The sequence below is a fragment of the Squalius cephalus genome (genome assembly GCF_949319135.1).
Source record: "Squalius cephalus genome assembly, chromosome: 6".
NCBI classification, from domain to species: Eukaryota; Metazoa; Chordata; class Actinopteri; order Cypriniformes; family Leuciscidae; genus Squalius; species Squalius cephalus.
This window is the reverse complement of record NC_137127.1, coordinates 33,891,827-33,908,310: the sequence shown is the minus strand read 5'-3', so window position 1 is coordinate 33,908,310 and position 16,484 is coordinate 33,891,827. Positions and strand designations below refer to the sequence as shown.

The 16,484-nt window shown below is 38.0% G+C and overlaps 1 protein-coding gene across 1 annotated transcript in view; it reads left to right on the top strand.

The window, feature by feature from the left end:
- tcf25 (TCF25 ribosome quality control complex subunit) overlaps positions 1–16,484 on the top strand; it is a 112,549-nt gene that overhangs the window by 17,732 nt on the left and 78,333 nt on the right. The window contains exons 4-6 of the mRNA XM_079874225.1: positions 837–964; positions 1,057–1,122; positions 5,247–5,329. Coding sequence (XP_079730351.1) covers positions 837–964; positions 1,057–1,122; positions 5,247–5,329 — 277 coding nt within the window. The remainder of the gene's footprint in view (positions 1–836; positions 965–1,056; positions 1,123–5,246; positions 5,330–16,484) is intronic.

Below are 16,484 nucleotides of genomic sequence, written 5' to 3'. Positions count from 1 at the left end.
GAGCGGTGTTTTGTCCCGCGACTACAGTGCCTCGCCGTCACCCAATTGCCCTGCTGCACGGGCTTCTACTTCAGCCAGAACTGAACAATGTACAGAGTTCACTAAGCTAGTCGTATCCAAAGCAGTATCTAAAGCCCTTGCACTCTTACAATTAACCTTGATTAAAGCTTGGATGCGTGTCTCTAGTTCTGAAATCTTCCCTGTCAGCTTTACTATCTCCCTGCATTTATCACATGTAAATCCTGTGCTGACAGAGAAGGATATGCTAAACATGTTGCATGAGGTGCAAGTAACAATAAGAGGAGAAGATGACATGACTTACCGTGTTTGTTGACTGATTTTACTCACCTAAGTTGTTTGATGGACTTGTAAAAGGCGCGAGCGCCCGCGAGAAAGGTAAATAAAGAGCGCACAGATGGCATTCTAACAGGCTAGCGAATTACTAGCGTGTTGTGCTAGCAATAATGATTTAGATTGAAGCTAGCGATGTCAGGTTAATGTGTGATTTTGAGTAAGTTATGCTTTTGAGAAACATAGCCCTGGTCTTTTAAATTCATTTTTCAAGCAGTTTTCCAAAAGTGCCAATATTTTTTATAACCGCACTGCTGGGTTTCACTGTTTTTATCACTCTGCATGTCTGTGTTCATGGCTTTGGCTTCTTTTGGGACTATTGTCTTTGACAAAAATAAAGAAAATAGTGTCGCTATTTGTATGCTATTTGTTATTAACCTCTAGTTTATTGATTTGGTTTAAAAAAAAAGCAATATAATCAAAATCATGCTGTAGATCTGTCACCTGCTTAGTTTGTCTAATTTAGTGCGTTTTTGTGATTGCAGGACAATTTGGGTGCGGGAGATAATATTGATGCTATTTTAGAGACCCTGGAGAAGAGCAAAGGCCTGTCACATCGGAGCACAGACAACAGCGCCTCTGAACACAGACCTGTGTTGTACGTGGAACACAGGTGAGATGCATTCATGTCATAATTCTGTTCCATTTATATGTAATAAGACAAATATGTAATCAAATTATATATTTTTCTTCTGGGCCGCAAAGGAATCTGAATCCAGAAACCGAGTTGAAGAAGTATTTTGGAGCACGGGCCGTTCTGGGAGACCAGAGGTAATTTTAAAATACTATTTTCAGTTTTGCTATTTTTTTCTTTTCAGGTTATTTTTCCTTATTTGCTGTTTATCTGACAGTTTATCCAATTGAGTTTAAATTTTTAATTTGTGCTTGGCCACATAAATGTGTTTTAACTTCACAGTTCACTTAACAATAGTCTAAAGAGTATATCAGCAACAGATGTTATGTTATGCATGTTGTTTAGCTGATTTTGAGATATTGAGAAACTTTTTTTTTTTGTTGTTGTTGAAAAACTGCAATAGGTAATGGTCAACTGATAATGATTTTTTTTTGATGGCCCATACCAGCAGGGTGGCCGATATGTATATCATCATATTTATTTTAAAGATAGTAAAAGCACATGCATAACAGTTGCTGAAATTAAAGGGATACTTCACCTCTGGAAAGATGAATGTGTATTTAAAATGGGTCATTTATGTAGTAGAAATTTGAAATTATTTTTGAGTTTGGAGCCTTCTAGACTGAGAAAAGCCAGAAAATGTATTTTTGGCTCATGTGGATGAAAGACAACAACTCCCAGAATGCACTTGCTTCGCTGCCCTACGTGGCCACTCCCAAGCCACGCCTACCGGTAAGAGAGCGCACTTAAACAACTAGGCTAGGCTTCTAGTTGACTCAAAACTTAAAAGACGCCGTTTTATCGTGAGTCTCTGTGACGAGTCTGCCCGGGATTTCGAGATCACCCAAAATGTCCGGGATTCGTCATCAAAAAGTCAACTTCATTTATATAGCGCTTTTAACAATGTAGATTGTTCCAAAGCAGCTTTACATTGATAATAGGAAATTAAAGTAAAGTGTTTTGGCTTTATAGCAGCTCTAGAATAAAGTTATTGTCTAGCTAAAGTTAGTTTGATTGATTCACTTCCGTTGCAATGATCATTAGTTATTAACTTAGGGGCCGCTAACACGACACCGTTTTAACAGAAAACTCTTAAGTTCTTTCTGCGCAAACTTCAAAAACGCGAACCAGTGAGAACGCCGATGACGTGCACATGCGTATTACGAGTTCAGTCTATAGGTATGTGCGTTTGAATATATGTGCGCAGGTGTGTAGTCCTTCCCTACAAATCAACCCTCAACATACTACTTGTCTGGCCTTAAAATTAATAATACAGAATTTTTATCGCTTCCACGTAGCCACGCGAACCGGAATTATCCTGACAACGCTTTATATGTAGATAGGTAAAGGGAGGGGAGGGAGGCCTTCACAGGGAAGAGCCTAGTTGAAATTTCAGGACTGCGCTGTCGTCGCTCTGGGTCAGGTGCCTCTCGCTCATCTCGTTGCGCCACTGGGACAGCGTGTCTTCACACAGATGCCAAAGTTCCATAGTTGAGTGAGAATTAACTCAAAATGAAGGTTTTGTATATAAATGCACTGCATTTTGCATTTAACAAGTTCAGATGAGATCATTCTCAGAAAGACACCATGTCTGGAACAGAAGCAACTTTTGCACCACTTCTGGCCACTTGTGGTCAGGGCATGACAGTTTATGACAAAATTCTAAATGGCGGACCGATGGGTTGTCCGATCCTGATAAAATCGGTATCCACAGATTCGGCATGAATTTATAGATTAATGCTTATTTAAGCTAAAGTTTTCATTGAAGAGCTGGGAGTAATTTTCTCTTTGCCTTTTGTTGTTTAATTCAAATTAATGGTGCAGTCATCAGCAGGTTTACTAGACTGCTGTCAATTTTAAGGACAACTCCGGTCAATTTTAACATTGAGCTCATTTTTTTGTACATTTGGAGTGCTGTCAATACAGAGAACAACGACAAAAATCGGTGTTGCCTACACCGAGTTATTCTATTTTTAAAATTTGCACCCTGTTGACTTCAATGGGGCAAGTTTTAAACCTGCTTTTAGCCTCTTAACATCCTTGATGTGTCATTACAAGTGCACAGAAAATGTGAGTGATTCCTTCAGAGTGAACACGAGTGAATCTGACTGCAGTAGATGTGAAAGATATGTATAAAAATGATGTTATTTAAGCCAGCGCAAATACCTGTGTTTACATCCTGTTTTCGGTTGAAGTCCAAAGTAGTCGATTGCCGAGTTCACGCGCGTGATCATAGGTAACTAAGCCTATGCGCGTGAACTCGGCAATCGATTACTATGGGCTTCAACCGAAAACAGGATGTAAACACAGGTATTTGCGCTGGCTTAAATAACATCATTTTTATACATATCTTTCACATCTACTGCAGTCAGATTCACTCGTGTTCACTCTGAAGGAATCACTCACATTTTCTGTGCACTTGTAATGACACATCAAGGATGTTAAGAGGCTAAAAGCAGGTTTAAAACTTGCCCCATTGAAGTCAACAGGGTGCAAATTTTTAAAATAGAATAACTCGGTGTAGGCAACACCGATTTTTGTCGTTGTTCTCTGTATTGACAGCACTCCAAATGTACAAAAAAATGAGCTCAATGTTAAAATTGACTGGAGTTCTCCTTTAAGACTGAATGCACATCTAATAATACACATCATATTTTCTCCCAACTATTTATGCCCATTTAATACATAAACTGTGTTTAAGTTAATATTCCCCAAGCTGGTCACTTTGACACATTTTTGTGTGTATTTGATTTAGTTGGCACACGACGCCGAAAGCCTAAAGTATACTTTGCTTGTCAAGTTGTGGACTGAAAGCCGCATTGAAGTTGGAAACAGTGTCTCTTTTACCGGATTATTGTGCTTTTAATAGCTCTTTTTATTATCAAACACATCCCGCAATTTAGCAACAGTAGAGACTGCATTTTATAACGATCACCGATTGTGCTGTTTCTGACATAAAGTTTGTGTTTTAGGGAGAAATGGCAGTGCACCCCACCGCTGTCAAGAAAGAGAAGCTGCTCTAGACTGAATACGGCTAGTTTTAATAGTTTACCCTCAAATATCTTCTTTTTCTAATCTTTGGAAGCCAAAATCGAGATCGAAATTAAAATTAGATTAATATCACTGGCCTAAAGTGTAACCAGACGTTTGAATGTTTAGTTCACTTGGCTATTGTCACTAATTAAGCAGGGACTTAATTAATGCGCGCTGTAGTTCCGTGTGAGAGAGATTTGTCTCTTCTGTATTGCCAATAGCAAAAAAGTGTCACAGACAAATGGTTTAATATTATTGCATATACAAACAGCTGGCAACATAGTATTTGCCATATAAAATCTATATAGCAATAATAAATAGTATGTGTATTTTCATAATGTGTCTAGTACCGACAGCATAACCAGTAACGCTGGAGCTTATCGATACTGTCTTTCATAAATTAGCCCCGGGGCCCGTTTCGCTACCCATTCCTATCTTTCACTGTTTTCCGTGTTCATAGAGTTATTTTTTGGAGGAAATATATATAGGGTATAATATGTGTACATATTATAAAATATGTGTACATAAAAAATAGCGTGTGCTGGTTTTTCGCATGAGTTCAGCCAATCAGTGTACACTTACGTCACTGGTAGTTCCTATTGTGCTGGTTAGACCCTACTCTGAAGTAGGAGCTAATTTAGTTCCCCCAAAAGGAGTTCCTATAACTTAAATCATTCCTAGTTCCTTTGGTGTGAACATGGCAAAAAGCAGGTACTTCCACCATTAGTTCTAGGAACTACGAAAAGGTTCCTCAGGTGTAAAATCCCCTATTGTGGCTGACTGGATATAGCGCAGCATAGTTTAAAATCAAGAATTCAAAGTTTGTTGATTGTGCATGTCAAGTGACAGCTGAACTCTTCTGTCTGCTTCCAGTTAGCACGGACCGACAGTTATGTGTTGAGGTTTGTGCCTGTGCTTGACTATCTGTGGAGATAGTCCACAGATAGTGGAGTGGTTTAAGTGATTGGATGCAATACATGTCAAATACGTTTTGAATAGCATTTGCAACCAAGTCTTTTTTCATGACGCATGATGTGACCAAGTGTAGAAAGTCTCTCGCCATTGTGTAGATGTCTGCGTCATCCACTACACCGAATATTGCAAAATGAACAAATGGATCTGATCTCATCTCTTGCATCATATTAAGGTCTGGAGATTTGTGTTATGTGCACAAAGCCTGAGAATTATACTACTGATTGTTTTCTTTTTTGTTTGTGTCCACATTCAGATCGAAACAGAGACAGAGGCAGTTTCATCGTTGCTCATGGATGACTGTTTATAAAGACACGTGGCCCCGCTTCAGTCGACCAGGTCAGACTTTAACCAATTTATCTAATTTTTCCCATAATGTTTGTTCAGTAAACCGAAGTACCACCAAGAGTATCAGTTTGTAGGATTTGTGCAGGGCTGGCCTTTGGGTTTGTGGGACCCCAGGCAAGAGCATGAAAATGGGCCCCACCAATATTGGCATATTATTAAAACTATAACCACTACAAACATGACAAATACACTGAAATCAAATCACTAACAATAAGTACGCTGTAGGTTGTTGACAAATAACATGCCTGTCAATTTTCTTTTTTTAACATCGTTAAAATCTATGTTATTGAAATGGAATATGTTTTATGTACAAGTGTAGATTTTGTATTTTAGCAATGACTGGTGACCATTAAGTGATTTAAAAAAAAAAATAATTTTGAATGAATGTTTCAGTGAGTCGCTCATTAAGAGTTCACTTGTTTCATTACATTTTTGAACAAATATTTTGAATGATTCAGTGGCACATACATTTTTTTAACAGTCACTTGTTGCCACCTACTGGTGTAACAATGCAATCTATACAATCTTTATTTGAAGCATCAAGTTACTTTCAAAAGGTGATGTACTCTATTTTGATCGCTACTGTAGACATCAGTTTTTATATCCGAACTCTAAACTTTAATCCCAGTAGTTCTGTGATAATGTGAATTGTCATAACATGGAAATGATGATACTGTGTGGTTAAAAATACTTTGTTTGTGAAGCTGTTTCATGCAACTGCTCTTGGTCAGCGGCAATGCCAACACAGATTTCCACTGTGATCGTACTTGTTAAAGGTTTAATAGACATAGCTGAACCATTGTATTTTAGGAATAAGATTTCTGCCAGATTGTTGTTGAAAATAAGAATTCATTCTTAATTGACTTACCTGGTTAAACAAAGGCTAAATAAAATTGCATGGGTGTTTGAATTGATATTGCGATCTTTTAACCATTAATTGTGAAGCTGTTTCACTATTTTTAATCACTTGTAAGCTTTTATCAGTTCACCTGAATAGTCATAGCTGCATCTTTTTATACTGTTGCTGTATTTGTTGTCACGTAATGAGGAATTTATTTGGGTCACACTTTAGATTAGGGACCAATTCTCACTATTAACTAACTATGAACTATGACTTTTGCCTCAATAAACTCATAATTACTGCTTATTAATAGTAAGGATTATGGATTTTTGAAAATGACCTTTCAAATAATGTGTAACATAGCTCTAAGTGAATGAAAACATCGGGCAAAGTTTTAAATCTGAAAGGGCACCGTATATAATGTAGGGCTGTCAAAATTGCTCAAAAATGACATTCGAATATTCCCTCTAAAAAAACACATATATTCGAACATCTGGTTGTGCATTTTGTCAATGACGCGCATTACGTCAATAACAGGACAAATTAATACAAAGAAACATAACTACTTGTATAGGTAGTTTATTTAAGTTTAAACATATTTGACAACGTATTACCTACACAAAAACAAGTAAATCAACTAATGGCCAAGACCGCAGACTTCACTCTCGCTCGCTCGCACTCGCAGGCACTCTTTCTCTCTCTCGCCCTCACCCATGCTGCGTTCACACCAAACGCGAATAGAGCGTCTGGCGTGAGTGATTTCAATGTTAAAGCCCAATTTATACTTCTGCGTCGAACTTATGCCGTAGCTACGTTGTAGGCTGTGTTTAGCGCGCGTACCCTTCGGCGTACCCTGACGCGCACCTCTCCAAAAATGTAACAACGCGTCAATTCTACGCGGACGCAAGCGCTGTGATTGGTCTGCTAGAACCCCTCCCTAATGGTCCCTCTGCATGAGTAATTGCGCGTCAACGCGGACAACGATGCAGAAGTATAAATTAAAACCAACGCGTTGCCTACAGCGTAGAGGCTCCGGCGTAGGTCCGACGCACAAGTATAAATTGGGCTTAAGTCAATGTAAAGACGCGTTTACGTGCGTCTGGAGGTCTTGCGGTGCGAATGAGGCGTCACACTCTCTGCGGTTCATAACGGTTTAAATGAACAACAAATATAAGCAAATGTTGAGTGCTGATCAAGAGTTTTGTGCAAGCAATTTAAGGTTGTGACTCTTGTCCCAAATATAGCAGGCTTCATTCAGTGATTGAAACAAATATTATTAACATTAATTGAAGTTTTACAGTATATAGAACCGACATTGAACGCTCCGAGCGAGCTGTGCTGTGGTAAACAGTAAGTTTGTAAGTTTTGGACAAAAGCGTCTTCTAAATATGTAGCCTAAAATGTAGTAATAATAATAATAATATTTATTATTATTATTATTATTATTATTATGTTTTAGGCTACATATTTAGAAGACGCTTTTGTCCAAAACTTACAAAAAAGGAACAAAGCAATTCGTCAAATATCAGTCATGATACAGGTTAGACAATAATAAAGTGCTAAGATTATCACAAATAAACAAAAGATTTTGATGCACGTCATTCATATTAAATCATATATTTTCAACCCTATACCCTCTACATTTGAGAATCACTTTAAGCATGCAGACGCAGTTAAGACAATTTGATGTATTCCACTTAATAGCCTACACAATAAAACAATATACAATAAGATTCGTTAACAATCTTTCTTCTAAAATAAGGGCGAGCCACAAATCTGTGAGTACAGTTTACAAACCCGTGGGAACGGATTGCGAAAGCGTGGGCACGGTTTATGAATTTGTGGGTACAGATTGCAAAAACTGAAGGCGCAATGACGTCATTTTTGCCGCATGCTTGTGCGGATGTGTCGAGTATAAACCTAGCTTTAGGAGTTCTAGTAATGATACGTGCCGCTGAGTTCTGCACTAACTGTAACTTGTGTAAACATTTAAAGGGAAGACCATAAAAAAGAGCATTGCAATAGTCAATACGTGAGGTGACAAGAGCATTAACCATAATGGCTGTGATCCTCGTTGATGGGGCCTGGGCGGAGGCAGTTAATGTTACATATCTGATAATAAGACGTCCGAGTAATCTTATTGATATGTGATTCGAAATATAGAGCATAGTCAAGTATGACACCCAAGCTCTTAACCTGCATTGATTGAGCAAATGTAGAATCATCAATGCCCATGGAGAAACCACTGGTCTTTGATAGATTAGTTTTTGTTCCCACAAGAAGTATTTCTGTTTTACAGAAATTTACTTGAAAATCAAGCTTTAACTTCAGACAAACTGTTAGAAAGAGAGGATGGAGGAAGTTCAGAAGTAGGTTTTGAAGATAAATAGAGCTGGGTGTCGTCAGCGTAACAATGAAAATGGATACCATATTTCCTGAAAATGGTTCCAAGTGGCAGAAAATAAATGATAAATAATAAAGGGCCACGAACTGATACCTGCGGGACACCTGTAGTAATACGTGATGGTTTAGATTTAAACTGGCCTAATTGAACAAATTGAGTACGACCAGAGAAAAAAGATATGAACCAAGCCAATGAAGTTCCTACAATTTAAACAAACTGCAGTCTGTCTAAAATAATTTCATGAGAAATAGTGTTGAATGCTGAAGTTAAGTCGAGAAGAATTAATATAGATAAGAGTCCTGAGTCAGCTTCTACCAATAAGTCATTGGAAATTTTGACAAGGGCAGTCTCAGTACTACGATGAGAACGAAAACCTGATTGAAATTGTTTATATAGGTTGTTCACTGAGAGATGATTGTGTACCTGAGCCGCAACAACCTTTTTTAAATTTTAGATAGAAATGTCAAATTGGAGATTGGTCGGATATTATCAAAATGATTTGTATCTGCACCTGGCTTCTTGAGTACAGGAGTTATTAATGCCGTTTTAAATAAATAAGGAACAGTGGCAGAAATGAGAGAATGCATGATCTCAGTAATAAAATGCAAAAAAACTGATAGGCAGGCTTTAACTAATTGAGTTGGAAGAGGGTCTAATTGACAGGTGGTTGATTTAGATTTCCGAATAATTTAGGTTACCTCATCGACTGTAGGAAGTTTAAAAGCAGAGAGAGTAGAGTTAATTGACTGTAAAACTGATACAAGATAAAGGACAGGCCAAATCTCAAACTAACAGAGACTGGTGGATATTTTCACGATAGGGATGTCACGATACCAAAATTCCAGTAGTCGGTACCGATACCATTAAAATTGTATGGTTCTCAGTAGGGATGTCCGGATCAGGTTTTTTTGCCTCCGAGTCATTTGATTTTGAGTATCTACCGATACCGAGTCCCGATCCGATACTTCTATAATACATAAAAAAAGAATAAAGAAGAGCGAAAAATAGATCCAGGATGTTCCTTATTTTAACATTCAACAACTCTGTAAACAAACAGAGCACTTCTGTGAGGTAGCTTGAACAATCAAGTAATAAAAAAGTCTAATATATAAACAGATAGCACCTCAACTTAAAATACCCAGCAGGCATGTAAACAAATAAAAAAATAAAAGTGCCACAGTGTTTGCAAAGCCAGTAATGTGCTTTTAGGAACTGCACTCGCCGGTTTCACACTGCACGCGTTAGCAGAGCCTGCAGCGCGTAATTTTTTCGGCGCCCATGTTAACAGATTAGAGCATTCACACCGCACGCAGAGGCGGCGCGGCAGCGCATAGCAGGAGCAGAGCAGAAGCAGCAGTGCCGCGATCGTTTCGGCGCCGAGTCTATTTTTGCTGCGCCGCTTACGCTGAATTAAAGTGACAATGCATTGATAATGGCCAAAATACACCACAGTTTTATCCAAAAAGTGCATTGATGATATCTATTGTGTTTTAAACAGTCGATAAAATGACCAACAGCAATTTAAAAAGAAAACAAATGTCCAAAAACAAACTTGTTGCCAGAACAATAAAAACAAAGATGAACCAAAAGTTATATAAATGAAATTATTAATAAAATAAGCTTCTTGACAAGTCTTTTCTCTTAAATGTATTTGAAAACGAAAAATTGCCAACTTATCCATTATAGAGATCTGTACACAACCCGCGGTTCAGCCGCGCATGACAAACGCTGCCAGTGTGAAAGCAAAACGCGCGTGTGCTGCTCCTGCTCACCATACGCACTGCTCCTGCGCTGCTCACGCTCTGCTAACGCGTGCAGTGTGAAACCGGCGTAACTCTGTGCCACTGCATAACTATAGATGTGTTAAAAAATAATGAGAATATACATATATATCCGAGTCCTGATCGGGAGGTAACGTCCGATTCCGATCGAGTCTGAAACCACGTGATCGGGCCCGATTTCCGATCACGTGATCGGATCGGGACATCCCTAGTTCTCAGTACCAATTTCGGTACCACAGCAAAATCTGTTGGAACTATTTTTCTATTTCATTTAACTATTTGAAATTTTTTTTTTTTATTAAATTCAATGACTTTATTATTTATGACGGTAATCATAAGTAAATAATACATAAGCATTGAAGGCTACATGCTGTTTAAACATAAATATTGCTTATAAAAAATCAAGTGAAAAATAAGCAACCTTCTATGCACACATTATTATTATTAGTAGTGGGTAGTATTTTTAATACATGGAGATGCAGCTACATCTACTGTACGGTAGCCTAATATAATAATTTCTGTCGATTTCATCAAACCGAACTTTTATTTTGACAGGGTTGCCGTGAAGACCTTTTGAGTTTCTGTGCGTGTATGGTATGACGATAGTTTTTCTCAAATGAAACGGTAAAATGCTCATGAAGTGACTCTCAGAGTGGCTCTGGAGATGAATTTCATCAGGTCATCATATTGTGAGGCAGCAGAGACTGAAAACAGCGCGAGCGTCACTCGTGCTTCAGTGTGTGTGTGTGTATATGTGAGGTAAATGAATCTGCGCGTCTGCGCCATTCATTCACACAGAGACCAGTAGAACATGCAGGGTTAATATTTAAATAGTCTTTTTGCGGTTTAATATACACAGACACTATATACATCGGCTACAGTGCTCCTAGTAAAAAAGTTAGTCTGGAGCCCCGCGCTTAGATAAACACGGAAGTGACTGAAAGCAGCTGCCTATTAGTGGGTACCGAATATCGGTACTACCGGTACTACAGAAATGCTGGTATCGTCACATTTTGGTACCGTCTTGGTACAGAAGTACTGGTACTTTTGACAACACTAAAAGGTCAAAAATGCATCGCATAAATCAACTTAGTGGAAATGTGATGGTATAGAATCTAGGAGGCTTTAAAATATCTTTTGTAAGATAAAAAATAGTTCTTGCATTTCATTCAATAGACATGGTCAGATAGGAGTAATAGTCAGATTTAGCTGTAGAGGTAGCGGTTTTGTAGTTTTTCACATTGTACATCTGTTTGTGGACAACAAGTCTAGTTTTAACATACAAACGCTCCAGACGGTGGCCTTGAGCTTTTAGCCTACTCAAATCAGGGGTGTAACCAAGGGGCAGAATTAACAAACGTAACAGTTCTGGTTTTTAATGGTGTGTAAGTATCAAGAAGTGACTGAAGCACATCATTATAATGAAATACTAGTTCATCCGGGGTTGTTAGGTTGTCTACTGGAAAGGGTGTCTAGTCCTTCCACTTGTTACAAGCTCTCCCAGTCTAGGGTTGGGAGAGGGTAACAGGATTAAATTAAATCAAAAAGGAGAAACATAAACATGAGGCCATCCTTAAAAATATTCTTGTTTGCCGTAACCCGACCGACCCAGTCAATTTAGGTCCGACCCAATTATTTATTTTTTTTCCCTTTTAGTCCGACCGACTTGCCGATTGTAAACTTGCGTTAAGACCGACCGATTTTTTTTTTACTCTTCAAACAACTAATACAAATGCAATAAAATGATATTAATTATATTTTATTGTGAATAAATAGGCCTACATATAGGCTACGCTCTTTCTTTCAAATAAAAACCCGTGGCGTCATCTATGATTATAAGGGCTGTGTAGGCTGTAGGCCTATGCGAAATGAAAGCGAAATCGCGACACTCAGATCCACGAAAAATATGTTTTAGTAGGCTAATTCTATGAATTACACTGCGCAAACCAAAAGTAGGCTATTATACCCACCGGATGAAGAGGGATTGGCTCTCCACAGAACATAATTTATAGCCTATTCATTTTATTTTATTTTTCGTGTTCGCATTTATGAGGAAGAAACAGTGTTACGGACGTGACCTCTCTGAAAGCGGCAATTAAAACTTCACAGAGATCTCAAACAGGCATTTAAAACACCAAATATTAAGAATGGGCATATCAAGCTAAATAAAATTCGATGATTGATCGAAAATTGTATCTCTCCCCCCACATGCTCACCGGCAACGCTCCGACAGTAAATTTCTCTGTAGGCTACTGTCTAATAGGCCTGTGTTGTAGCCCACAGTCATTAAAAAACGATTAAGTTTCATATTCATGTTTAAATAAAATAATATTTATTTTTTAAATTTCATGTTGATTATATGAAAAGTGAATAGCATGAATAAGATAAGATGATCCCGAAAATATCGGAAGACAAATGGAGTAGGCAGACATGATTTTAACCACTTCATTAAGTTTGTTTTTGTAGAAAGTCTGTCTTTAAACTGAATTTCGTTTTGTATTAATTGTATCTTAATTTTGATCAATGTTTCATCAACCATTTTCATGTATTTAATAAATAAGAGGTAGGCTAAATAAGGCAATATAATCAGGACACGGAGTCGCCGGCGCGTGAACTGGAGCTGGTCTCTTAAATGAACCGAAACTCAGCGTATAAGCTACTTGCCTCACAGACCTGAGACATATATATAGGCCTATATATAAAAAAGCATGAAATGTACACTTTTAAACACAACAATTCAAAACAGACTGCTCTCTGCTTATGTAATGAAATGTGCATTTCTCTCTGGCGCGTTCACTAGGCTACTGCGAAGATCGCGTCAGCATCGTCAACTTCATCTTTGACACAGAAAACACTTGTTTATTAATAAACAATTGAAATGTCTCCTTGATATATTTGACATACTAATAATCATCACTTTTCCCAATTCTGACAGCTTAGGTGCGTTATTGGCAGCGCTCCCGTTACATGAATAGGCCTATAATATTACCGCTATAATATTATTCTTTGGTGTTCAGTTTATACAGGTTTTCTAATTGTTATTTAATATATATATATATATAGCACGAAGTTCTGGAAAACTGTCAGTGAAGTCCCGATATGCAAATTTGACCAAAATTGTACATTTTTTTTTTTACATCGACTCTCGGAAAAAAAAATATAGACCGACCAACCGACCTTTTTTTTTTTTTTTTTTGCTGTTACGGCAAACCAAGATATTTTTAAGGATGGCCTGGAGGATTCCCTTCAATCCTCTGCCCCAAAAATGTGAGCCAACCACTTGATGATGCAGAAGTAAAATTATTTATTTTTGTTAAACAAAGAAAATGGAAGCATCCAATCTTCAGGAGAAGGTCAGGCCAAAACAACAAACAAAAGGGGAAACTTACTATTGGTAGGAGAACTAAATGTAAAAAAACACAACTCTGCCGTCATTATGATAAGCTCACCCACCGACTCTATACACAATGTGATTGGCCTGACTAGAGTTTGGTTTTTCCAGCTCGCAAGTCAACGGAGAGTTGCTAGACGACACTGACTGCAAAATAAAATTTGCTGCCGCTAGGGTGCGTCTATATTTCTAGGATTTCTGTAGATTTCTACTAGAAATGTGTACCTTGGATATTATACAATTTGCACATACAACATTTGTGAAAAAAGACACGTTTTTTTCAAGACGCTTCCAACTCTGACTTTGAACCAATTCCGTAGAATGGCCCATATAATTAAGACACCACTTTGAACGTGAATTTCAAGAACGGTCTGTGATGAGGGGCTATATGGATATGAAAGTATGCAACCTTCAGTTCCACTGAAAAAAAAAACAATCCCCTGGGTAAATCTGTGAGAGAATTCATTTCAAAGTTAGCATTCTGAATGGCCGTCCTAACAGAGCACAATTCAGACATCTCAAATCGAGGGTGGGCCTGAGGCTGCCATCTTTGGAACAAGGAAGTAGTGGCTGTTGTGAATTGTGAAATCCTGATGGGAATGAGACATTCTGAGTATATGAACACAGAGTAATGTCAACTTTGATATAGTAGTTATTAAATGTGGTTAGATTATTCTGACATGACAGGAAAGCCAAAAATGTTGGATCCAGAAATGTTGGATTATGTCAGAAGACACCTGTTTTGTCTGGTATCTAAAACGTTCCGGTTACTAGCGTAACCTCGATTCCCTGAGATAACGGGAACAAACATTGCATCAGTTTTTCATGCTTATGGGGAAAACTCTGTTTTTCTCTGAATACTGAAGCCTGATTGGTTCATGTCTGTGCACCTGCACTTGACTGAGGAGAGTCAGCATCGACCCCCACATTGGTGCAGTAGCACGGCAAGGTATACAATGCTCCTTCCTCTTATTGAGTATCCCATTATCAAGTTTCGATATGGTTCACTCACTTTGCATCAGTGTCTTCTGACGCTTATGGGGAACGCACTGCAAGGTCGTCCTGCGAGTCCGTAGCCTGGGTTGCTTGATGCCAAGGGCCCCATGGCAAGCTACTTGAGAGATAGGAACTTAAAATATATCCGATAATACAGGCTCAGGTCCAGAGACCGAGGGTGTGAGCGCGCGAGAGAGACCGAGTGTGTCCGAGCATTAGTATTATTGGTACATACATAGTAATATATAATTACTATGTAAGAGGCATGGAAGTTCGATTAATGGACAATAATCAGTACAAACATCTTGTTTTGAACTATTGTTTAATAAATATAAATAATTCGAGCACATAAACTTCCATATGGAGGATTAAATAAGATTGAATGTATGTAGTAAGATTTCATAACTAATCACTGACACTGTACCACAACCGTGTCAAATAACAATGATTCTGAATTTTATTCACCAACATCGGGATGTTGTCAGTGCAAGTCATGGTACCATGAGAGCTGTGGAGAGGATAATGGCATCTGTGAGGAACATGGTTATATCTGCAAAGACTGCCTTTGAAAAGAATGCAGCAAAATATCTAACTGGCCTGACTAGGCGATGTAACGGTATAGCTACAGGAAATGTTAAAGTGTTTTTGTCAAAGATGTTATAATCTTTAACAAAATGTTTTACATTATTTGACAAGCATACACGCATACATGCACACAAAATACACCAATGCACAGAAAAACACACCTATAGCCTACAATATGATCAGTTAAGTTTTAATTGCATTTTTAATGAAATATTCGTTAAATTTTCTATTTAATTAAATACATGGTGTTGTTGCTATATCACACTAAAGACAACAGTGTCAATTTACTGTTAGAAATAAAATGATTTCAGCCGAAATTACCTGTGGTGTTCTATTTTTATATTGGCCCATTTTAATTGATGCTGTGCTGTGGCTCAAGAAGGTACCTGCTGATACTCTAACTCATAATTTTAAAACATTTTGTGTGCATGTTTGTGTGTATGCTTGTCAAATAATGTCAAACATTTTGTTAAAGATTATAACATCTTTGACAAAAACACTTTAACATTTCCTGTAGCTATACCGTTACATCGCCTAGTCAGGCCAGTTAGATATTTTGCTGCATTCTTTTCAAAGGCAGTCTTTGCAGATATAACCATGTTCCTCACAGATGCCATTATCCTCTCCACGCAGACACACTCGGTCTCTCTTGAGCACTGTCGCTTGCTCGCGCAGTTCGCCTCGCTTTTGTCCAGTCCGGCGCCTCATAGAAGGGTGGTCTTTAGCGAGAGAGGCCGAAGGTCAGTATTGTAAGCGGCTTGAATGGAGGGACACGAAGTGTCCTCAGGACAATAGACAGGTCCCAGGACAGGACAGAGGCGGGTTTAACCTCCTGGCCCCTCTGAGAAATCTGACCACCAGGTCGTATTTTCTAATTGACTATTGTATTGTGTTTTTTTAATTGATTTATCATCTATTCGGAGCACAACAATATCTATTATATCTATATATCTAGTATATCTGAACGTTAAATTCTCTCACAAATACTGATTTAGCTCTCTCTCCTATTGCTGTCTTTGATCTTGAAATAATCAGATTTTTGTCATGATTTGCTATTATTGTGCAGCCCTTATTTAATTACAGATATAAAATGATCTGTGTGGTTCCAAGTTTACAAAACAATTTATAATATATTTGTGTATTTTGTT